Source organism: Anolis carolinensis, chromosome 1, assembly GCF_035594765.1.
Source record: "Anolis carolinensis isolate JA03-04 chromosome 1, rAnoCar3.1.pri, whole genome shotgun sequence".
In the NCBI taxonomy this organism is placed as follows: domain Eukaryota; kingdom Metazoa; phylum Chordata; class Lepidosauria; order Squamata; family Dactyloidae; genus Anolis; species Anolis carolinensis.
The window spans coordinates 22,903,103-22,928,455 of record NC_085841.1 but is presented as its reverse complement, the minus strand read 5'-3'; the positions used below and the strand labels follow the sequence as shown (position 1 = coordinate 22,928,455).

The window sequence follows — 25,353 nt, the reverse complement described above, 5'->3', positions numbered from 1 at the left end:
AACAATTTTTTTTTACGTTTTTATAACATTTTCCTAATTTTTGTGGTGTCATGTGCCATCTATAGGCCATCTTAATCCAATTCTCCTTTAGATCTGTTGCATAGCTATATTTCAGTTTCTCCCTCCAGATTCCTTCCCATTCTTCTTTCCTAATCTTCCTGCCTATATTTTCATTCCATCTGGTCATATATGATTTTTCCTCCTCTTTTTCTGTTTCCCATTCTATTAATTTTTTATAGATTTTTGTTATTATTTTTCTGTCTGTTTGTGTTATTTTTTCCCAAAATGTATTTTGCTCCTCAAATCCTACTTGTTTGTCTATCTTAAAATGTTCTTTTACCTGCCATATCTGATACCAGGAAATCTTTTTATTTATTTCTCTCAGTTCCTGTTGGGGTCTCATTTCCCATTCTCCATTCTGTTTTACTAATAATTCTTTATAATTTGGCCAGTTGTGCCATCCCAGTAGTCTTCTCTGCGATGCTTCTAGGGGAGAAACCCATAAAGGCATTTTTTCATATAATTTCTTTTTGTATTTTTCCCAAATTTTAAGAATTGCTGAGCGTATAAAATGATTATTAAATTCTTTCTCAATTTTAGATTTCCCATACCATAGGTATGCGTGCCAACCCAATCTTAAATTTATTCCTTCCAAATTTAGCAATTTATTATTTTCTAATTTTGTCCAATCTCGTACCCACATTAAAGCCGATGCTTCGAAATAAAGTTTTAAATCTGGTGTCGCTAGTCCACCCCTGTTCTTTTCCTGGATCATATATTTCAACTTTATTCTCGGTTTTTTTTTTGCCATATAAATTTCATTATGTCCCTGTTCCACTCTTTAAGGGTCTTTTGGTTTCTAATTATCGGCAGATTCTGAAATAGGAATATCATTTTTGGTAAAATACTCATTTTTACACATGCTATTCTGCCTAACAGTGAAAGTTTTAACTTCCCCCAAATCTCCATTTCCTTCTTCATCTCTTTCCACTTTGTTAGATAGTTATTTTCAAGTAGCTGAGAGTTTTTCTGGGTTATAATTATTCCTAGATATTTTATTTTGGGGGCGATTTGGATGTTCCATTTTTTCATTAAAGTTTCTTGTTCCTTCTTTGTTATATTTTTGGTAATTGCTTTCGTTTTTTCCAAGTTTATTTTAAATCCTGCTACTGCTCCGAATTCTCTTATTATCTCTAGCCATTTTCCTAGTTTTGTGTCCGGGTCTTCTATTACGCATATAATATCATCCGCGAAGGCTCTGATTTTGTATTCATAATTCTGTATTTTTGCTCCTTTCAGTTCTTCTTCCTCCCTTATTCTATTTAATAGTATCTCCAGTGTTAAGATGAATATTAATGGTGATAAGGGGCAGCCTTGCCTAGTTCCTTTCTCTATATTTATATCTTTCGTTTCTCGGTCGTTAATTAGTATTTTTGCCTTTTGTGAGGTGTATATTGCATCAATTGTATTTTGGAAATAATAACCTATATCCATTTCCCTTATTAATAGTTTGAAAAAGGACCAATTTACATTGTCGAAAGCTTTTTCAGCGTCGAGGGCCAGTAAAAGAACTTTTTTTTGATTTTTTATTTCATAATATTCAATCAAGTCAATGATGGTTCTTACATTTTCTCTTTGGTGTCTATTGGGCAAAAACCCCGTTTGTTCTTCTTTTATCCAGATTTTTAAAAAGTTTTTAAATCTTTCCGCTATTATATTGCTAAAAATTTTATAATCCAAATTTAATAGTGAAATTGGCCTGTAATTTTTAATTTTTTCTGGGTCCGAATTTTCTTTATGTATTGTACATATGTTTGCTTGTTTCCATGTTTCCGGCATTTTTGCAATTTCTCTAATCCTATTCATAATTTTTTTCAAGTATGGTATTAGCTCTTGGCCGAAGGTTTTATAATATACTGCTGTTAGCCCATCTGGGCCTGGGGCCTTATTAGTTTTCAAATTTTGTATGGCCTTCTTTATCTCCTGCTCTGTAATTTCCCTATTTAGTTCCTCTCTTTGTTTTTCTGAGATTTTGGTCACTTTTCTCTCTTCTATGTATTTCATTATTTTCTCCTCGTCTATTTGTTCTTTTTGGTAGAGTGTTTCGTAAAACTTTTGGAATTGGGTTTTTATGTCTCCCTCCTTTGTATATACTTTGTCCCCTTCTTTTATTTTTGTTACATATTTACTTTCCTTTCTTTCCCTAATTCTATTAGACATCCATCTTCCCGGTTTATTTGCGTTTTGAAAGAAATCTTGCTTTATAAATTTCAGTTTATTAGCCCTTTCCTCCATTATCAAATATTCCCTTTGTTTTTGTAAGATTTCTATGTTCCTCTGGGTAACCTTGTTTCTTGGGTTTGATTTTAACCTAATTTCTTCCTTTTTTATTTCTTCAATTATCTTGTTCATTTTTTTTAATCTTTCCTTCTTTTTAATTGCTTTTTGTTGGATAAATCTCCCTCTTACTACTACTTTGCTTGCTTCCCACAATGTAAATAGGTCTATCTCTGTTGTGTCATTTATCTCGAAATATTCTTGTATTACTTTCCTTATTCTTTCAATATCTTCCTCTTTCTTCAATAGATTTTCATCTAACCTCCACTTCCATTCTTTTTTATTGTAGAATATCTCTAATTCTAATGGGCAGTGGTCTGAATCTAACCTTGGCAATATCACTGTTTTTCTTATTTTTGGTATTAAGGACTTTGACACCCACGCCATATCGATTCTCGACCAGCTTTGGTGTCTGGTCGAGAAATAAGTAAAATCCCTTACTCCTTCATGTTTTATTCTCCAGCTATCCTGAATGTTTAGTTCCTTCATCATGTTCATCATTGTTTTTGGTAAATTTCCTATATTATTTTTACTTTTTCCTTTCTTCGCTACTTTACTCCTATCTATTTCCCCCTCTACTACACCGTTGAAATCTCCTATTAATACTAAATGTTCATATTCTTGATCATTAATACTGCCTTTTAGTTTTTCTGTGAATGCTGACTTTGCTCCATTAGGTGCATATATGTTACATATTAATATATCTATTCCCTGAATCGTTATTTTTACTCCTATGAATCTACCCTCCTCATCCTTAAAAGCTAATTTAGCTGGTATTCTCCTTTCTACATACATCACTACCCCCTTTTTTTTTTCTAATGCCGAGGCATAAAAGCATTGTCCCAGTTTTTTTTCCTCCAGATATTTAACGTGTTTTTGGTTTATGTGGGTCTCTTGGAGAGCAATAATTTGATATCTTTTTTTCTTTAGCTCATTAAATACTTTATTCCTTTTTGTTGCCGAATTTAGTCCGTTAATATTGTTTGAATAAATTTTAAGTTCACTCATATTTATCTTCGTCCTTATCACCCACTGCTTCTGTCTCGTCCTCTTCCTCCTCTTCTTCTCTCATTCTATCCTCTTGTTCCTCTTCCACCTGTCTTTCTTCCACTTTTCCTAAATTCGTAGGCTCCATGTTTCCCCTTAGGTTCAGTCTGCATTCTTTTATGTCTAAATCATCTTTTTCGGGTGACTCTATACGTTGTCTCTTTGGTTTTTTCTTCTCTTTTTGTTTCCTTTCAGATTCTTCATCCTTCTCCTTTCTTATTGTGTTGTAAAATTCTCGGGCTCTTTCTTCTGTTGTGATCCAATACCTTTGACCTTTATACGTTGTCATTAATCCTTCTTCTCTTTCCCACCTGTATCTCGCCTTCTGTTGCTTCAATTCCTCTGTCAGGAAGGTATATTTTTTCCTTCTATTTATTATTGTATTTGGTACTTCCTTCAATATCGCTATTTTTGTCTCTTTGTAGAATATCTGTTTTTTGTTATTTATTCTCAATATTTCATCTCTTGCAATTTTCTTTGTAAGGTGTACTATCACGTCTCTCGGGGTTTTGTTTCTTCTTGAGAAATTTGTGTTGATCCTGTACGTTCTGTCCATTTGTACTTGTATCTCCTGTTCGGAGCAGTCCAGAAGTTTCATTAGTATCTCTATTACTTTCTCTCTTATGTTTTCTCCTGGCTCTTCCGGTATATTTCTCATTCTTAATTGATGTTCCAATTCTCTTGCCTCCATGGCTTCTTGTTTAGCGTTTATTTTTTCATTTTTTTTCTCTAGTTCTTTTAGTTTATATTGGGTCTTTTCTTGAGTTATCTTTAGTTCTTTCTTATCATTTTTCAGATCCTTTATTTCCTGTTGTAATGTTGTAATCTCGCTCTTCATTATCCCCAATTCTTCTTTAATCTCCTTTTTAAAATCCGACATTTGTTCCTGTTGAATTTTCTGGTATACGTCTTGCTTCTCCTGAATTTTCTGAATCTCTCTCATCATATCTTTCATCATATCCTTCAGGTTCATTTCCTCATTCAGGGATGGTCTTCTAATCGCACCTCTTGAGTCTTTTATTTCTCTGTCTGATTTAAATTTAAATGTTGCCATCTTGTTCTCTGAATTTTTTTTCTTCAAATATTCTTTTCGTGCTAGTAATAATTAATTTGAATATCAATAGAATTAGTTAGGCAAAATTTCCACTCATGTATGCTTTCTTATATAGTTGCTTATTTTGTCAATCCGCCCCTATAAGTCTTCTCTCTTTTTGGTAGTTTCACTTTAGTCATACAGTTCCCCAAGTTACCTATTATACTTTCCTCACCTTCCTCCGCTTACTTGTGTCTTTATATCTCTTTGTATCTCTTTATTATTGGTCTTTCTCACTTTCCTCTATTTCCCCTTGGGGGACCTTTGTCTTTGCTATCTTGCCGTTTCCTTTGGGGAATTCCCAACACCTATTTCTATTATTTATTTAAGCTTTCCTTAGTCTCTCCTTCTTCCCTACCCAGAAGTTTTTTTTTTTTCCACTTTACCTTTCGGAGATTCACCTTCTCCGCTTCTCCCTTTCTCCCTTTTTTTTTTTTCCTCCTCTCAATCCTTGCTGGCGTTTCCTGCCTCTCCTTTGTGGGTTTCTTCTGTTCTTTCCTTTTGCTTCCGCCCTTTCTGTCTCTCCCTCGTCTGAGCTTCTTCTGCCCTTCTTCACGTCACGTCCTTCCCCTCTCCTTTCTCTCGCGCGGTTTCCCTTCTGCGTTGTTTCCGGTTTCTTCCAACGGGGCTTTCCGCTGCACCTCGCTTTGTTTACAAGAAGGAGGGCTCTTATCTTATCTTCCCCCAAGGTCAGTACTCCGCCATCTTCCTAGCTTTTGATTTGTTGTTTATTTTAGCCTTTTTAATCCTTAGCCTTAGCCTTAGCTTGGCCTTTAAATCTTTTCTTTTCCTTTCCCTTCCGATCCTTAGTATTAATTAGTTTCTGTCCTAGCACTAAGCAGGAAAGCAGTAGGCACCTATACTATGTGCTTTACTTCTCCACAGCTTTCCCCCCTCCAGGAAGGCAAGTCTTCTTCCTACTCTCTTCTTATTCTCCAGAGAACTAACCTCCGTTCCGATGCCCCTTGGTTAGATCTTAAGATTCTTTTGTCGTTTCATCATTTTTCCATTAAAACAATGCGCCCGGTCGGCGATTCCTGCTGGGGATTTCTCCCCCGCGCGCTTTCCACCGCGACCCGCCTTAACCAATGGTTAAGATGCTAAGAACTTTTAAGGACCATAAATTTCAGTACTTTTAAGGGCCATAAATAAAAATCTGGGCAGAAGCTTCTTAAGGACTGTAATGAAGTATGAATTTTGGTTTACAGATGTTATGTTTAATTGTGTGTTTATGTTTGGAATGGGTAAGTATTAGAATTACCAGTGCATGGGGGATGGTAGCCAGCTCAGCATTCTGAGGCAGGTTGCCATAGAAACATAGCTGCTTCTGTAGAAATGTAACTATTTCGAAGCTAGCAAGAAAGGGGCGGAGCTAGCTGGATGAAAAAGGAGGGAATGTTTTAAAAAGAGTTCAGTCTGTACTCTGATGAGGCACAGGGAAGACTGATTCCAGGTTGATGGGATCAAGGAGACTCAATTGTTCATTTTGAGTCGGTTTTAAATAAGTTTGGTGACTTATTTAATGTAGTCTGTGTCCTGGAAAGGCACAGAGAATCTGTGATAGTATATCACAGGGGTGACTGTGGTTTGAAATCACTGGATAGTCCAAGTTTCAGACTTTGGGAACCAATCCCAGCTGGATTCACAGAGATCCATTGAAGTAACAGAAAGGAGCAGAGGAATAGGTTTTAACTACTTTAAGTAAAAGAAGTGATACTTTAGAGAGTTTGATTCATCTCATTCTGGTATTGTAACTGTTAATAAGAATACCTCTAAGTAAAACATCTTTTGTAACCACCAAGCTTGTGCCTGAATAAACTTGTTATTGTTCTTTCAACATCCAAGCCTCTGTCGCATATATTCTAAACCAGGGGTCTTCAAACTTTTAAAGCAGAGGGCCGGTCCACAATCGTTCAGACTGTTGAGGGGCCGAATTATCATTTGAAAAAAAAATTCGAACAAATACCTATATATTGTATTTGCAGTGCAAAACAACAACAATGAAAGAACAATACAATATTTAAAAATGAAAACAATTTTAACCAACATAAACCTATCAGGATTTCAATGGAAAGTGTGGGCCTGCCACTGGCCAATGAGATAGTCAAGTGAATTAGGATTGTTGTTGTTGTGTGCCTTCAAGTCATTTCAGACTTTGGGCGAGCCTAAGTCTAAAATTAATTAATTATTTACTACATTTATTTACTACATTTATATCCCACGCTTCTCACCCTGAAGGGGACTCAATGCAGCTGTATGTACATACAATATATTATATTATTAGCATAGCACAATATTAGCATTCTATATTACGATATTGAACTATACCAATATACTGTAATATTATATGTAACATATAACATATAGTTAATATTATTATATGGTATTATTACTAGTATTATATTGTATAACATTATAATATTTTTATCAATATTATATGTATATACAATATATTATTAAAACTGATATAAAATATATTATAAAACTGAGGGTGGGGCCAGGTAAATGACCTTGGAGGGCCGCATCCGGCCCCTGGGCCTTAGTTTGGGGACCCCTGTTCTAAACCAAGTTACGCTACCCTTTAAAGTAAAAGTAAACATTTCCCTGCGTATTTGTTGGTTGCATCTTTACAAGAACAATTCTCTATTTGGACATTCAGTATGTTTGACATTTTCAAGGCTGGTTCATTGTTACACCAGTCCCATTGGAAACTAGATTTTCTGGCAGACAGGGATATGCTGAGAGCGTCTCAAAGGCTGGCTAAGCTCAGTTTCAGGTGTGAAGAATGAGAATCCTGCTTACCTGTGCATGAGCGGCTATCTGTCTTTGAAAAGACATACTAAAATGAAAACTGTACATGTCACCCAAAGACAAATGAACACAGAATCCAGTTCAATGTCAGATTCTGTGAGCAATATTCTGGTGCTGATTGGTGTGAGCTGGACTCTCCGATGGCTGCCCTATTTCCCTCCATTTAACAGGATATAAATCTTTAAAGCATGCTTGGAGTGTGTTGCTGATACCCGAGACATATTTATTTTTAGGCCTCTAATATATCCTCCTCTGCTTTTGCCAATGTGGCTCATGATAAACATTTTCGTAATGCATTTTTAATATCCTTAATAATTTAAACTATTTAATGTATTCCCTTTCTGATTAACTGAAGGCTAAATGATACTACTAATGTACCTGGCAGATTATATTAACCAGGGAGCAGCAAGATTAAGGCTTTCAGCAGTCAATTTGGTGGCTACTGACATTGGGGACAGTGTTCTAGAAGGACCTGGAAACTGGCCTAACCCTGGCAAATGGTGAAACTGCTTGGTCAGTTCATTTTATGAGTCTGAACACCAGTGAACCCCCTAAAAATTGTTTCCCAGATCTTTTCATTGCCAAGCTGTTTCTGCTCAGAATACAACTTAGAACATTCAGACTTCACCTTTTCTTTGAGAAACAAATGCTGAATACAATATAAGGTTCTCAAATTTGGAAAAGTGTAAACACAATCAGTATGGGAGGCACTTTCTTTTATTTGTTTGCTTGTTTGTTTTATAAAATCATAGAGGTGGAAGAGACCACAAGGGCCATCCAGTTCATTATTATGCAGGAATACATAAAGCACTCTTGATAGATGACCATCCAGCTTCTGCTTAAAAACTTTTAGATGCGACTCCACCATCCTTCAAGGCAGCATATTTCAATGTCCGACAGCTCTTACTGTCAGGAAGTTCTTCCTAATGTACAAGCAAAATCTCTCTTCCTGTAGTTTAAATCCGTTGCTTTGTGTCTGAGGATCTGGAGCAGCAGAAAACAAGCTTGCTCCCTCCTCAATGTGACAGCCTTTCAAATATTTAAGTATAGCTATCATGTCCCCTCTTAACCTTCTCTTCTTAACCCAGATCCCAAGGCTGCTCCTCACAGGGCTTGGCTTCCAGAGCACTTACTTTTGTATTTCCTTTTTGCTACATTTATCCCTGTACAGCAGTGGTTCCCAACCTTTGGGCCTCCAGGTGTTTTGGACTTCAGCTCCCCCAGTTCCTGACAGCTGGTAAACTGGCTGGGATTTCTGGGAGTTGGAAGTCCAAAACACCTGGAGGCCCACAGGTTGGGAACCACTGCTTGTACAGGGTCCAGGGCGGCTCAAATCCCATTAAAACAGAGTATAGATTCTTAAAAAATAAGCAACAGTTATATTAAAAATGTAAAATTAAGATGATATAAAGTAGAATTAAAATGTAATAAAAATAGAAACACAACCTCATTAAAAAACTGTTCTGCCACATAAATCATAAACTTGCATAAGGATTTTGCCCACTGGTAGAAGAGAAAGGGACCAAGGAAACAACTCCATGGGAGGGAATTCCACAACCTGGGAACAACCAAACTACCTGTGTATGTTCTGTTACACTTCCATATTTTTGATCGTCATGGCAAAAGGACTTTCTGTATTTGTTTCCTATTGTAGACCTATTCCATGCACAACATCTTTTCTCGCTCTTGTTTATCTCTGCCTCCAACTATGGCAAGATTGTACTCTGACAGGAGCCAAATAAATGATCAAATTAACTTGGTAAACATTTATAAAAACATCGAAATACAGCACTAGAAAGTTGTCTCAAGATTGGACAAGGACCTGGGACTAACATATTACTGGAAACCTCTCCAGATCAGCTCAGATTTAGTAGATCCCATTTGTAGTACAGTAGAGTCTCACTTATCCAACACTCGCTTATCCAACGTTCTGGATTATCCAACGCATTTTTGTAGTCAATGTTTTCAATACATCGTGATATTTTGGTGCTAAATTTGTAAATACAGTAATTACTACATAGCATTACTGCTTATTGAAATACTTTTTCTGTCAAATTTGTTGTATAACATGATGTTTTAGTGCTTAATTTGTAAAATCATAACCTAATTTGATGTTTAATAGGCTTTTCCTTAATGTCTCCTTATTATCCAACATACTCGCTTATCCAATGTTCTGCTGGCCCGTTTATGTTGGATAAGTGAGACTCTACTATACTTTGTTTTAATCATGTGTACTGATTACTCTCCTTGTATGTTAAGGTCCTCTTTCCACATTCACTTTTCTCCTACTTAAAAACCAACTCTGTCTAGGTAAAATGATTAAAGTCTACTCTGAGATGATATTTTTTTTAGGGTGTTGTGTGGTTTCCGGGCTGTATGGCTGTGTTCTAGCAGCATTTTCTCCTGACATTTTGCCTGCATCTGTGGCTGGCATCTTCAGAGGAGCTATTTGTTAGTTTAACTCTCCACTATCCCTCATCACCACTGCGATGCTCTTGTGACTCAATGAGATCTTGCATGTCCTCTTAGACAATCTATAAGGTTATCTATCCTAGGTAAAGGTCTTCTATCAATAACAGATGGGAAAGATTTTGTAGGAGAATATAATTCAGGCTTCTGAAAGATAAAATTTCAGGTCTTACTGCAATAAAGGTAGCTCATTATAAATGTCAAGACCTCTTCTATCTGGAAACTTGATTCTACTGGGATTGTTTTTGTTGAGAAGTCAGTGTACGTTCCATGCAGATTTCCTTAGTGGTAGGCAAAGCTTTAGCATTAGGACGTGTATTGCTTTAATTTCTCAGTAGAGAAGGTAGGGACGTCCTATGGAAGGTAGAGCCTTTTTGGTGTCTCCACCAGAGGAACCATCCTAGAAAGTTGGACAGTTTGGGATTTTGGATTTTGGATTTTAGAATTACAAATAAGAAGTGCTCAACCTAAATTGGATTTCACTGATTCTGCCTTATCTGATAATTTGGTTTAGGAATTTACTTTTGCCATGTTTTCTTCTTACCTCCTTTACTACACTCAAAGGCCAGAACTGATGCATCTGGACAGAACTGAATGCGAGACTTAAATGAGAGAAATCTTTCATTTTTATTTTCCAGATTTGTGATGCAATAGAACACCTCCAAGATGCACTGAAACTATGCAAGGATGACATGAATTCTCTCCATCTGCTGGCACTCCTTTTTTCAGCCCAAAAACACTATCAGCATGCCTTAGATGTCGTCAACATGGCCCTTGCAGAATATCCAGACTCTTTTAGGTAAGCAGCATTGAGTATACTTCCCATTTTCAACACTATTACAAATTCTCCATCATTTGAGCATGCCTCAGGCAGAGATAAGGAAACTGTGGCTCCGGGGTATTGTTGGATTTTGACTCTCCTCAGCTCCAACATGACTAATGGGCAGGGATGCTCGGAGTTGTAGCAACACTAGGAGAGCTGGAGGCTCCCCATGTCTGATCTAGGAAAATGGCAGCTCTTTCACTATTGAGAATCAATAGGGAAGCTCAATGGCTAGTCCATCTCTTTAAATCTGGCCTACCTTACAGGGTTGTGGTGAGGCTAAAAATAGTCCCTATGGCACCTCCGTAAACTGCTCTGAGCTTACATACACTGCTGTACACTTCTTGGAGGAAACATGTGATATAAAAGTAATCAATAATGCATTATTTACGTATTACATTATTTATTACCCTTATAAAGTAATACATAATAAATGTAATAAATGATGCACATTAATAATGGAGAGCTCCTAGACTCAGGAACTCCTTTCCTAGGGAGGCCGGCTGTCCTTCCATCAGCAGGCAAAGGTTTTTATTCCAGCAGACTTTTGACAACAGAAGGTTTTAAAGAAAGAGGTTTCAGGTGCATACTGTGCCATTTTAATGTTCCTGCTTGTTAAATGCTTTTTGTGTGTGTATTAAACTGATACTAGCATTTATAATAGCTTTATCACCATTTTAATGTTTATTTTTGTATGATTTGACTATATTGCACTTTTTTTAGTTTAGAAAGGAAAATTGGAAAGGGAAGAAAAAGAAAAAAATGTGGCAGTACCTTTAAGATTGACTGATTCTTATTTCTGCATGACAGCTTTTCTGGATATGGATCCACTTTTTCAGAGTTTTATTTTTGGAACCCTGAGTCAAAGTTTGGGAATAAATAAAGATAACAATAATAATACTTTGGGAGATGGTATAACATTTTGTAGAATCCAAGTTCTATTTGCATAGTGTCAGAAATGCAACCTATGGGCTTTCTGCGTTGTCAAAGGCTTTCATGCATGGCTATGTTCCAGAAACATTCTCTCCTGACATTTTGCCCACATCTATGGCAGAGACCCTCAGAGGTTGTGAGGTCTGTTGGAAACTAGGCAACTGGGGTGTTCATATATCTGTGGAATGCCCAGGGTGGGAAGAAGAACTCTTGTCTGCTTAAGGCAAGTGTAAATGTTGCAGTTGGCCACCTTGATTAGCATTGAATAGGCTTGCAGCTTCAATGCCTGGCTGCTTCCTGTCTGGGGGAATCCTTTGTTGAGAGGTGTTAGCAGGCCCTGATTGTTTCCTGTCTGGAATTTCCCTGTTTTCTGAGTGTTGTTCTTTATTGACTTTATTTATTATGAGCTTTTTGATTAAATAACTCCTTGTTGCATCCAGAACATGACCATCTTTATCATATGAATAAATATTTTTTTTATTATATCTCAGTAATCTGTGGTTTTACCATGTGCTGGGGTACAGTTGTTACTTGGCAAATATTACAGAGTATTCATTATTGCTTCTTCATGTGAATAATATTGCCACATCCTGAACGATGATGTGAAATCAGGATCAATCTTGGCCTGGTTAACAAGAAGCCCACATCTTCTTGGATGCTGCTCACAGCCTCAGATTAATGCACAAGAAGAAGAAAGTAATCTCTACATGAGAATCTGATTGGCCCTTGGTCACTCTTGATCTCTTTATAGAGTGTGATGTGAGCGAACCGGACTCTGCACACCTCATGCTTGGGCTACTTGAGCCCGTCTGCGATGGGAGTGTGCATTACAGACCTCTTTAATTACATGCGCACCTGCTCCTTCTCAAATATTACAGAATTGCACATTTACCCCTTCTGATCATGTATCCAGCTTTCTCTCCACATACGTTTAAAAGATTATGACTTCAGTGCTCTACACAGTTTCTTGAGAGCCAGCCCCATTGAACCCAGTGGGGCTAACTTCTGAGTACACTTTCATAGTATTTTATAGCCAATTTCGCAACAATTTTACCTTTGGAGTTTTTTGATTAAGGAAAAAACAACAGTTATATGTGTCTCCATTGTGGCTTTGCAATGCACAATATCAACATATATATGGGGTGCTTTGAATGTGATTTCCTGCTTCTTGGCAGGGGGTTGGACTGGATGGCTCATGAGGTCTCTTCCAACTCTAATGTTCTATGATTCTATGATTCTAAGTTAACAAAAAAATGGTGAAACCAAGGTTCATACATTAATGGTGGCAATTGTAGATGATATGTGGATTCCAAATTATTCTCACCACACATACAAGAGAGAAAGAGAGAGAGAGAGAGATGTGTTCTCCATATATACATTCTATTTATATATTTATAATTAAGTGTCATAATGGATCTCAAGCTGAACATGAGCCAGTAGTGTGATGTATCTGCTTCAAAAATGAATACAGTTTTAGTCTACATTAAAGGAAGCATATCATCCAGTTTATGGGAATTAACACATCTCTATTCTGAGTTAATTTTTGGAGTATGGTGTTGAGAGTGGGATGTTTAAGACAAACCTTGGCAACTGGAACAACTGAAAGAGCCATGTATGTTTTGGGCCGGAGATGAGGAGAATTGGGTTGTTGTGTGTTTTCTGGGCTGTATGGCCATGTTCCAGAAGTATTCTCTTCTGAAGTTTCGCCCACATCTATGGCAGGCATCCTCAGAGGTTGTGATGTACACGCAGCAACCCTGTGATTCTGGCCATGAAAGCATTCAACAACACAATGAGGAGAATTAATGGGATGTATCATGTTGTGTTTATGGCGTATCATGGGTTTTGTCCTTACAGATGGCCAATTCTCACACCAGAAGTGACTTGCAGTTTCTCAAGTTGCTCCTGACACACACTCACACACACAAAAGGGTTTTGTAGGCAGAATTTCTTCATGGAGGTTTTGCCTTTGCCCTCCTCTGAAGCTGAGTGAATATAACTTGCCCAAGGTCACCCAGTGGGTTTCCATGGATGAGCAGGAATTCAAACCCTAGTCTCTAGATTCGTATTCCGACATGCAAACCACTACACTACATTTGCTTCTGACTAGAAATGAGAAATTTTAAAGGATGCATGCTAGCAGTCTTTAAATATTTGAATGAACAGCACATTGAAGAAGGGTTGGAGGCAGTGCTAGAACCAATAGGTGGAAAAACCTAGGAAGCAGGTTTTAGGTAAATATTAGCATAAATATCCTAATCAGTAAGAGCTACTTGGCAGTGGAGTAGATTGCCTTGGGAGTTGGTGGACTCCTATCTGTCAGGAATGATGTAGCTGAATCGTGGACCGTTCAGAAGACTGGATTAGATGAACTCTGAGGTCCCTTCCAATTCACTGATTCTGTGCTGCCCTTCTATTAAAATGTCCAAAACAGTCTGCAGTAAAAACCATCTAATTAAACGATAAAGACATTGATGTAAAAAGGAAACAGCTGCCAGCTTCAGTAGAGAGGTTTTTTGAAATCCTGTACAAGTCAATGAGATGTAAGCAGCAGAATTACTGCAGCGATAAAAAAAGTTTGTGAATCACTTAGGATTATATTTCAAGTTGAAAAGGTTTTTAGATCTTAATCTGACCCCATAATTCTAGATTAAAACAATAGATAAACTGCTTAAAGAAATGGCACACAAGCACGATGCATTTCCAATATTTGTTTGTCTGTAATTGATTGAACAGTCAATAAATTGTGTTGGGAAGTATGTGAGCTTTTAGATTCAGTACCTGCTGACAGTACCTTTGTGGCAGCAATGACATCAGTGAAGTATTTTTTGCAACTATTGGTCAGAGTCTCACATTGGTTCAGAGCAGGCATGGGCAAACTTTGGCCCTCCAGATGTTTTGGACTCCAACTCCCACAATTCTTAACAGCCTCAGGCCCTTTCCTTTCCCCTCTCAGCCGCTTAAGCGGATGAGGGGGAAAAGGAAAGGGCCCGAGGCTGTTTTAGTATTGGAAAGAGCCTACGGATCTGTGAAAAGATGGGAGGCTAAGCAGGGTATGCCTTCACATTAGCATAGTGCTTGGTTCACAAATCAATGTTGCTTTTAGATCCCCCCCCCCCGAATATTGGTTGGTTGAATCCATGAATGCAGAACATATGGATACAGAGTGTAAACTGCATGTGTCTCTACATGTGTTGCCAGACACTTTTTCCACCAGTCGATTCATCCTGGTCAGTGGTGAAAGACAATGAGAACTGTAATGGAGCCATACTGAAAGCATGATACATGTCAGCTCCTTCCTTAAATCTTTCTCTGAAGTCAACATACGATTCTCCACCTGGAAAACCTTAAGTAATAGTCAAGACAGCAGAATCATAGCACTCTTACAAGCATGGTTTCTTCCTGTGGAATTCTGGAATTTATCATTTGGCCAGGAAAGCTTCCTGCTGAGATTCATTGAGTCATAAAGTTGGAAGAGACCACGAGGGCCATTCAGTCCGACCCCTTGCCATGCAATAACAATTCAACAAAGTATTCTAGTGAACTATAAGTTGCTCATTGAATTTCCTTCTATAGGATAGAGCAATGATAGATAAATTCGTATTGAATTGTTACAATAGTGCAGTGGTTCCCAACCTTTTTTTGACCAGGGACCACTTGACTGGGGACCACTCTCCAACATTAGTACCAAAAGAGTTGTGAAACACTTTTTGATCAACTTTATATTTGATTTGGTTATTTGGGGTGCTGGTTCAGAAAATTGCATTGGATAGACCACATCAATTCTAGTTTCTGGTACAGAACATATATCATCCAGTAAACGTCATCTGCTCACCAACAGAAAACCATATTTAATAATCTGGAGCTGATGTGGTCTATCCAATGCCATTTTCTGAATCAGCACCCAAATAAAAAACCCAGGAACAGATCTAAAAACGTAGACACCAAGAAAAAAAGTTTTAGTTCTTGCGGACCACTGGTGGTCCATGGACCACAGGTTGGAAACCACTGTTATAGTGCCTTGGGGATGGATACAGAGGTTCCCTGTAATTTTCCTACAATTCTGTGATGTAGATTAGTTTTGGAGATAGCTCAACATAACTCAACAAGCTTTGTGGTTCAGCAACAGTCTTAACCACATTCTTCCCGCTCTACAGCACTAAGGTTTTACAAACAGCAGTAAATTCCATCAATTGCTCCACAGAGCTTTGGAAGTGGTAGTAGTGGTGAAGTGATGTGAACATAAAACATGGCCTTTCAATTTTCTATAGGCTTTTGTTGTTGTAAACTCTAGATTTATAGCACTGAGGCTGATAGCTTCATTGCAGGGGTGAATTAAATAACTCTAGTCCCAAGCGCTAGCTGAACTGAGACAGCTGTTAACATCTGTACAACTTCATCATGGTTTATAAAGCCAACTCAGCTGCACAGCTCTTCTTTCACTACAGATTACCATCAAGATCTGTAAAGATGGAAATAAAAACAATTAAAAATAAACAGATATGAGCTTAGTATTCCATCCATGTTCTAGATAAAAATAGCAGCATTCTGTGACTAGAGATGGAGACAAAATTCATGTACAGTTAGCTCTCCGCATTCACTGAGAATGGGGGCATGGGACCCCCCCCCCCCCGATGAAAGTGGAAAAAATGCTAATAAAAATTACTAGATTTTTTTTTCCCTGAGAGAACACCTTGCTAGGAATTTCCAGATCCTCCAGTATGACTTTGTGGTCAATATCCCCTGGAAGCTATCCATAGAAATGTCCTGGAAGGCCAAGAGATTCTTGGAGAGCACATTTGAATCAAATCTGCAAAAGTCAAACCAACTTTAGTTTGCAATATGAACTAACCTCATTCTCATTTACCAAATTACGATTTCATTCTTCAGTTTCTCTACTTATCTAGATTTTGCAATGTTGTCCTTTTGTTATGTCTCTTTAGGTGGATGCTAACAGGGGCCCCTTCTACACTGTCATATAAAATCCAGCTTATCTGCTTTGAACTGGATTATATGGCAGTGTAGACTCAGATAATCCAGTTTTGCTTTGATAATTTGGATTATATGGCAGTGTAGAAGTAGTCTGGGTTTATCAATGGCTTTTCTTGGCAAGATTTATTCAGAAGTAGTTTCCTATTTTCTGTTTCCACGCCTGAGAGAGAATGACTTGCCTAAACTCACCCAATGGGTTTTCAAAGCTGACCAGGGATTTGAGCCTTGATCTCCAAAGTCTTAAACCAGCACTCAAACATTACACCATGCTTCCACGTGCCCATCTCAATATGTGTACAAAGACACAAAAATGTATATTAGGAGAAACTGTATGCAGACATGCACCCATAAAAGAAAGCTGTAGGCATATATTAGGGGAAAGTCTTTGCAATTAAGGAAAACTGCAGACAAAAATGTGTGCAATTTTTGTGTATGTTCTCAAAATTGTACTTGAAATTTGTATGTATTATTGTAAATGAACAAATGGATTCAGAAACAAGAAGCAATGAAATTGTACTTGATTTTCAAAGAAAGGCAAATGTTACATAAAACAAAGCAGAGAGATTTCTTCATCGTTGCCAGACCATTTATGTTGAAAAATGATGGTATTTGTTTCCTCAAAGAACTGAACACAGTCTGTAGTTGGGTTATAGCGGTATCTTTTAGGGAAGGTGTTTATCTTAGTGGCGACTAACTGCTTTGATCTTTTCTAATTATGGCCCATTGATTTGGTGTTGTTTCTCTTGAATCACGGGTGCTATTTTTGTGTAACCTACACATTCCTCAGCCCTAAACAAAGACCTATTGATATCACTGGTAACTGCTGCGGATCTTAGAATAAATAGGAAAGGACAAGAACAGAAGACCCTTGAATTATCATCTCCTTTTCTGCTGAAATTCATAATAACACACCCCTCTCCAGAACATTGATGCCATTAGGAACATTTGTATCATAGTCACAGTATTTGAACTGTGATATTGTGTTGTTGAAGGCGTTCATGGCTGGAATCACTGGGTTGCTGTGAGTTTTCCAGGCTGTATGGCCATGTTCATACAATGTTGATAGTAGAGGTGTGTAATTTGGCCAAAAGGCATGCCGTTTTGGGATTCATTTTTGGCTAACCCTTCATTCTGTTTACTGGGAAGTTATTTAAATCAGGAGGGGTATTGCTGTTCTTATTTGGCTGAGATTTGACCCATTGGCTACATTGGGAAACTTTAAAAGCTCAATCTTCAGTCATTTTAAGGTCTATGTGCATGAAACCTACCTCAGTTTTAGAAGCCATTTACAACTGCAAGCCTGCCAAGTTTCAAAACAATTCATCAATTTACTGATTTTTTAGAACTATTTTAAGTTTTTATCATAACTTTTTTAAAATAAGACAAATCGCAAGAGAGGGTTCTGGGAAGTGTAGTTGCCAGATGTATCCATTCTCAACCAATCAGAGCATGGACACAACCAGGCCTTTTATTGTCTGAGAAACAGAGAAGGAGTGAGAAAACTTAACTCCCATCATTCTCCGAAAGGAGCTCAGAGATTTTTCAATGCTCTCCCCATGCAAGTGCTGCTGGGAAAGCGAGTTCCCAGCAAGGCTCTCTCTGGAGAAGGAGCCTAGGGAATTTTCCAAAAAGAAATGGATGGACGTTGCTGCTGCCGGGGAGGAAGAAAAAGACACTGCAATAATCCCATTTTATCCAGGGGCCCCACAGCAGACTCCTTCCTCAGGTATATTGCAGACTTAATTCCATCCTCTCTAGTAGCTGATAAAATCCGGCTCCCTTAATCCGTTTTGGTCAGCTTTTTGGTTCCCTCCTCCTGGTTCTGTTTTCGGAGATTACACAAAACGGACCACCAAATATTACAAATCATTTTCATTCTAACTGATTCGTGCCCAAGCCTAGTAGATAGATCCAATCAAGAAAGCCATTTGCATTAATTTGCAAGACTTGAAAGTCAACATTCATAGAGTTGCCATACAAGTTAGCCTGACAGCTGTTGGACTGCACTGGAGGAGTAAAGGGTTAATATTTCTCTGTGCACTGTAGTCCTAACGATAATTGGACCACCTACGTCTGTTATTAATTAAAACACATACACAGATGTGACTACTAATGATGCATTTAGTGTCACAGCAAGTTTGGCTCCGAGGAGGCTTTTTCATTTAAAAAGCATGTTTAATCAAGATCATCCCAAATGCCTGAATGTGGTTAGTCTGCAACCCTAAACACATTTAGAATCGGGAAACCTCATCCTACCACAATAAGACTGGCTTTCAACTTAAACATCAGTTTTATCTATATATTGACTTAAGGGATTTCCCTTGCCTTTCAAAAGCTTTCTCAGTGCTACCTATACAATTTAACAAAATCCGTAGTATGATATGAAAACATAGGGTTTTTTTTTAACAAAAGTAAAAAATTTTTTTAAAAAAACTGTAATGCAAAAAGAACATAGAAGTCAACATGAATAGAATCTCATATAAATAGTGATCTGAAGTAATCAAAATACATTTGCATCAGTGAGGCCATTCTCAGGATGCATCTATGGCCCCTTCCACACAGCTGAATAAAATCCCACATTTTCTGCTTTGAACTGGGATATATGGCAATGTGGACTCCTATAACCCAGTTCAAAGCAGACATTGCGAGATTTTCTGCCTTGATATTCTGGGTTATATGGCTGTGTGGAAGGGCCCTATGTAGTAGAACAAATGCAGCTTGATATCACTTTAATTGCCTTGGCTCAATGCTATGAAATCATGGGAGTTGTAATTTGGTGATGTTGCAGCATTCTTAGGCAAAGAAGGTTAATAACCTTGTAAAACTACTTCTCCCAGGATTCCATAGCATTGAACCGTGGCAGATAAAGTGATGCCAAACTGCATTCTGCAATGTACATGCACCCTTTGTTGCAGCTGTCTCCCTGTGAGGTTAATTCTCTAAATGGAAAAAGACACGTGCTTCTTGACTAATGACTGGTGTCTAGGCACTTAATTAAATACCCATTCATGAATAATGTAAAAGTAACAGGAAACAGTGATTTTAGGATCTGGGCCATGAAGGAAGCCTACAGTTGCGAAGAAGGCTTGGTATACATTGTCCAACTGTTCCAATTCAACATGGACAGTTCCCTTTAATCTCCCATCCCACTTTTTCAGCTACTTTTTAAAATGTCCCAGTTTTTGACTCCTCCACTGACTTTCCCCCTTTGTCTTTAGCTTCTTTCGGTCACTACAAACCGAGTTCAAAATGCAAAGGTAGTTCGCATTCAGTTAATTCAGCCGGAGGGAGGAGAGGGAATAGAATAGGCATGGGTAAACTTTGGCCCTCCAGGTGTTTTGGACTTCAACTCCCACCATTCCTAACAGCCTCAGGCCCTTTCCTTTTCCCCCTCAGCCGCTTAAGCGGCTGAGGGGGGGAGGGGGGAAGGAAAGGGCCCGTTTAAGCTTGGATAAGTGAGACTCTACTGTAATAATAATAATAATAATAATAATAATAATAATAATAATAATAATTATTATTATTTATTTATATTCCGCCCTATCTCTCTGGAGGGATTCAGGGTGTATTCCAAACATAAAAGGCAAACATTCAATCCCTGAACACAACAACAATACACCCATAATAACAAAAATTGACAACCCAACATATAAAAACAAATTATGATTTAACAACTAAAATTAAATGAAAAACACAACCTGTTATATTAGACAAAGAAGTTGTTCCAGAATCTCAAATGGATACTAGATTCCATTGATGATCAAGGCCAGTTATTTACAATGGCAAAGTAAAATAGTCTACCTTATATAAAATGGCAAAATAAAAAAAAATGGATTTTCAAGTCACAGATGATGGAATCCATGGATATGGAAGGCTGGCTTTATTATTGCATGCCAAACCTCTTATACTCTCTTTGATAGAAAATATTAGCTGCATTTAGAATATCCTCCACTAAGCTGGTGGTCTTCAGATGTGTTGTACTCCAAACCCCATATTTCTGGATTTTGCTGATTTCTGTCATGTTGGAAAGTGTGCTTTGTCATTCTTGGCATAACATAGCCTTAAAAGGGGGTTAGATAGATTCAAGGATCATATATCTATTGAGGTTACGACCAAACGATGGTTCCTTAAAGCTTCTTACTACCAATTGTGCCAAAGAAACATCAGGAGGAGAAAGTCTACCCATGTCTTGTTGGTGGACTTCCCCTAGGAATTTTATTTGTCCATTGTGAGGTCTCTCCCATTTTATGATTCTATGAGAACAGAAAGCTGGACTGGATGGGCTTTAGGTCTGATCCAGCAGCGTTTGTCTTGAGTTTATGTTTTAACTCTCTGCAACGGAGATGGCATTTTGTTTTATATACACTAAATACCTCTTGCCTTAGTCAAGGCCAGTTGTAATAAAAGTAGCTATAGCAACAAAACAAAGCTTCCAGCTGATTAAAGGGTATTTCCAACAAGGAGAAGAGCTTTGTGGTCTGGAGTATACATCCTTATCGGTCACACTTATGTTCGTTTTAATAGATGCCACTGAATTTTAGAGGCAGCTATTAAAACAGTATCGTAGCTCCCGCAGCGTATTTTATTCTAGCTTGCAGTAAAGGCACTTATTGTTTTGGAGACCATGTGCACTCATGGAGCTTCACTTCACCATCTGAATAATTTTTGCAAGTATTGTAAGTATTGGGCAAACCAATATTATAAGATGAACCCACCCTGGGTGTGAGAGATGAAGTGAGGCATTGGAATTGTGAGTTGCTTCAAATATCACATGATTTCTTTTCTAATACCTACTTTATTCCATTCAGTGCACCTCATCATTTAATGCAAATAATCTACATTTAGATTTTTAAAAATGTATATGAGACACGTCCCACGTATCAGCTTTTTGTCTCTGTTTGTATAGCAGCTACTGGTTGCTTCTCAGATTTGCTTGTTAGCTGAAGAAATTTGTTGTCCTAGATAAAGATGGGAAGGCCTGGAAAAAAAACCCGGAAAAATGGGGAGGATGGAAAAAAACCTGTTTTTTCCTCAATTTTTCTGGCAAATCATGTTCTGCCAAAGGTCTTTTGAATTATATAATGTTTATTTATTTTCATTCATTCAAATACACATACATTGCAAGTGTTTGTTGCATACAGTGCAATACTTTCATCTATTAGTCTTTCATAATCATTTCTCAGACAATATATTTTCAATAAGGGGTCACAGGCTTCTATTTGTATAGTACATATAAAAATATTATAAGTTCCAAATTTATATCCATCTCCTCCTTGCCTTCAGTCTATTAGCTTCCTCTATGTACATTTTTAGATTAATTTTACATTGAAATGTTGGATCATTGGTTGCCATTAATTAACAAAGTTCTCTAAAGGTTCTCCTCTTAAGTGCATTTTTATTTTGTCCATCAAAATACTCTATAATATATTGTTCCAGTTCTGCTAAGGGAGGTACCTCTGAGGTTTTCAAATATCTAGCGTATACTATCCGAGCTGCCACTGTCACGTAAAACAAAATTCTTCCATATTTCCTTTCCAATTCTTCTTCGGGCATGTTCAAAAGGTACATTTGTGGTGTCATTTTAAAATTTGTATTTAATATCTTTTCTAGATGTACATGAATCTGTTTCCAATAGCTGTTTACTTTGTTGCATGACCACCACAGGTGGTAAAATGTGCCTTTTTCTTTCCCACATTTCCAGCATTTATCGGTGCAATTGTACATCTTCGCTAATCTCTCTGGAGGGAGATACCACCGCAAGTGCATTTTGTAAATATTTTCTTTTAGGTTTTGACATGCCGTATACTTCATTCTTCTATTCCATGTTTTTTTTTCCCCATTGGACCATTTTTATCTCTTGGCAAAGGTCTTCTGAATTAATCTTGCAAAAAAAAAAAAGCCCAACTGAAATGGTCACCATAGATTGGAAACAACAACAGCCATAGACCTAGTATTTGCCACAGAATGCGGCCAGGGAATGGACAGCGCCACCTTGGACTGCAATGTGGTTGCTGAGCATCCCTTATTCTGAAGGATGTTTGCTATTTGAGAGTTGGAAAGTTTTTCCTTTTATTTAGGCAGAACGATGTGTCAAAAAGTCCTATATATTCGGCGCTTTATAAACAGTGAAATATATGACATATTTTAAATGAACATGGATCATATGTTAATTTCATAGAGAAATAAAGGGATAAGTGAAGTGAAATCAATACTTTCATTTGGTATTTAGGTAGCGTTAAAGCTTAATAGCTAGCTCCTTCCTCCTGACAACACTACTAGAGGTAGGTATTCACAATTTTCAGTGTTCCTCTTCAGTCATCATTTCCAGCCAATAGAAAGACCAGAGTAGCAAGCAAAGGGTCTGTCTAGAACAGTGGTTCCCAGCCTTTTTTGACCAGGGACCACTTTGACCAAGGACCACTCTCCAAAATTCGTACCAAAACGGTTACAATTCAGCAACAGTGTAGTAACGGTCAGGCCGCGGACCATATTGTAGTTCTTGGGGACCACTGGTGGTCTATGGACCACAGGCTGGGAATCACTGGGCTAGAACTTGTATCTCCAGTGCACCAGATTTCTAATTTTTACTGTTGTATGTCTTCAAAGTCATTTCTGATTTACAATGATCTTAAGGTATACGTATCATGGGCTGAGATTGCATGGCTTGCTCAAGGACAATCTGGTGAATTCTTATGGCCAGATCCTGGTCTCCAGAGTCATAGTCCAATGCTCAGAATTGCTACATTATGCTGACTCTGATAAGGAGCTTTTGTAAAGGTAACATTTCTAAAGTGATATCTCTCACTTGACCCACTGTTGAAAGCGGTACTTGTTCATTTACTGCAGGGATACAAATAACTCCAAGTACCCATCTGAAGCAAGAAGCATGCATTTATTTGCTTCTTGCATTTATGAGGCACCTATCAAACAAGACCTTTAGGCACTGTACAGTTCCAACTATAATGCAAAAATCTAAAATAAGGAAGCAAATAAAAAGATTAAATACCTTCCAAGATATTTTTCTCAATATACACTCATGTATAAGACAACCTCATGTATAAGTTCAGGGTAACTTTTGGGACCAAAATTATAGATTTTGATATGACCAATTGATAAATTGAGGGTCACTCTGCAGATTGGTGAAAGCATCATTTTTCTACCCAGGAATTCAAAATAGAGGTGATCAGTGCTTCTTTTACGTTCTTTCAGGACACATTAAGTTCTTGCTTTTCACCACTTTTCACCATGCTTTCTTTTTTTAAAAAAAGAATAAAGATACATTGCTCACACTGACTCATGGATAAGTTGATCTATGTTTCTTGGGGTTGGGTTGCTGTGAGTTTGCCGGGCTGTACGGCCATGTTACAGAAGCATTCTCTCCTACATTTCACCCACATCTATGGCAGGCATCCTCAGAGGTAGGGTGGTCTGTTGGAAACTGGGCAAGTGAGGTTTATATATCTGTGGAAGATCCAGGGTGAGAGAAAGAACTCTTGTTTCTTGGAGGCAAGTGTGAATGTTGTAATTAATCATCTCAATTAGCACTGGATGGCCTTGCAGCTTCAAAGCCTGGCTGATTCCTGCCTGGGGAAATTCTTTGTTGGGAGGTGTTAGCTAACCCTGATTCTTTCATGTCTGGATTTCACCTGTTTTCAGAGTGTTGTTCCAACAGACAAGAGTTCTTTCTCCCACCCTGGACGTCATTCCACAGATATATAAACCCCACTTGCCTAGTTTCCAACAGGTCTCACAACATCTGAGGATGCCTGCCGTAGATGTAGCCGAAACATCAGGAGAGAATGCTTCTGGAACATGGCCATACAGCCCAGAAAATTCACAGCAACCCAGTGATTTCGGCCATGAAAGCCTTCGATAACACATTTTGGGATTGTTTTTATGAATATTTCTAGACCTATACATATGTATATAGTATAGACAAAAACCCAACTGAACAAATCATAGAGTCATAGAGTTGGAAGAGACCACATAGGCCATCTAGTCCAGCCCCCTGCCATGCAGGAAAAGCACAATCAAAGCAGCAACAGATGGCCATCCAGCCTCTGTTTAAAAGCTTCCAAGGAGCTTCTACCACACTTCGAGGCAGAGAGAAATATGGAAGAAGAAAAGATAAAAAACATCCCAGCAACAGGAGACAAAATAAAACTGCTGGCATGTAAAAGGGATTAAAATATCAAAGATTTTTTAAAATAATAATGGGAAGCCTGCTGTAACCCCACAGGCTTTCACAAGTCAAGGACATCTGGAAAAGGGCATCAGTAAATGAGAGCAGGGAAGGCATAAATCAAGGAGAAATCCCAAGGAACCGAGCTGTGGCTCTTCTTCTCCATACCCATCTCCCTATCCACAGATATATTTGCATCAAGTGGGCAACCACCTTATTGGAAACCACAAAGCCAACAAAGAGTTATGTAAGCTTGCTAGTATTCATTTTTTAAAGCTCTCTGGCAATTGCTGCATTGATTCATTGATCCTAAAAAGGAAGGCTGCCTTCCTATCACAAATAATAGCACAGTTTAACTGTGTCTGCTGCTTCTCTGTCAATTGAATTTTATTACAGAATCTGAAAATACGGATGGCAAACAACAAATCTTCAAGTGTTTTTTGGCACCCGTTCAGGATGGCCTATGCTGAGAACATATTAGTGCCTGTGTGTGTGTTCTCTGCCCTCTGTTTTTTCTCTCTCTCGCTCTCTCTCTGTGTAAGTCTCTGTGACTAATGGCATATTGGAAATAGAATAAAGATGAGGGTTGCTGGGTGTCACATTGACAGAAGCTGTGATGTGAAGGAAGGAAGGAGGGAAACCTAATTCCATCTTTCTTCTTGGACA

The 25,353-nt window shown here is 38.0% G+C and overlaps 1 protein-coding gene across 3 annotated transcripts in view; it reads left to right on the top strand.

Annotated features, from left to right (window-relative positions):
* ttc7a (tetratricopeptide repeat domain 7A) overlaps positions 1-25,353 on the top strand; it is a 250,058-nt gene that overhangs the window by 119,786 nt on the left and 104,919 nt on the right. For all 3 annotated transcript variants that reach the window (XM_008104901.2, XM_016991757.2, XM_062971056.1), the window contains one exon: positions 10,396-10,556. In XM_008104901.2, coding sequence (XP_008103108.1) covers positions 10,396-10,556 — 161 coding nt within the window. The remainder of the gene's footprint in view (positions 1-10,395; positions 10,557-25,353) is intronic.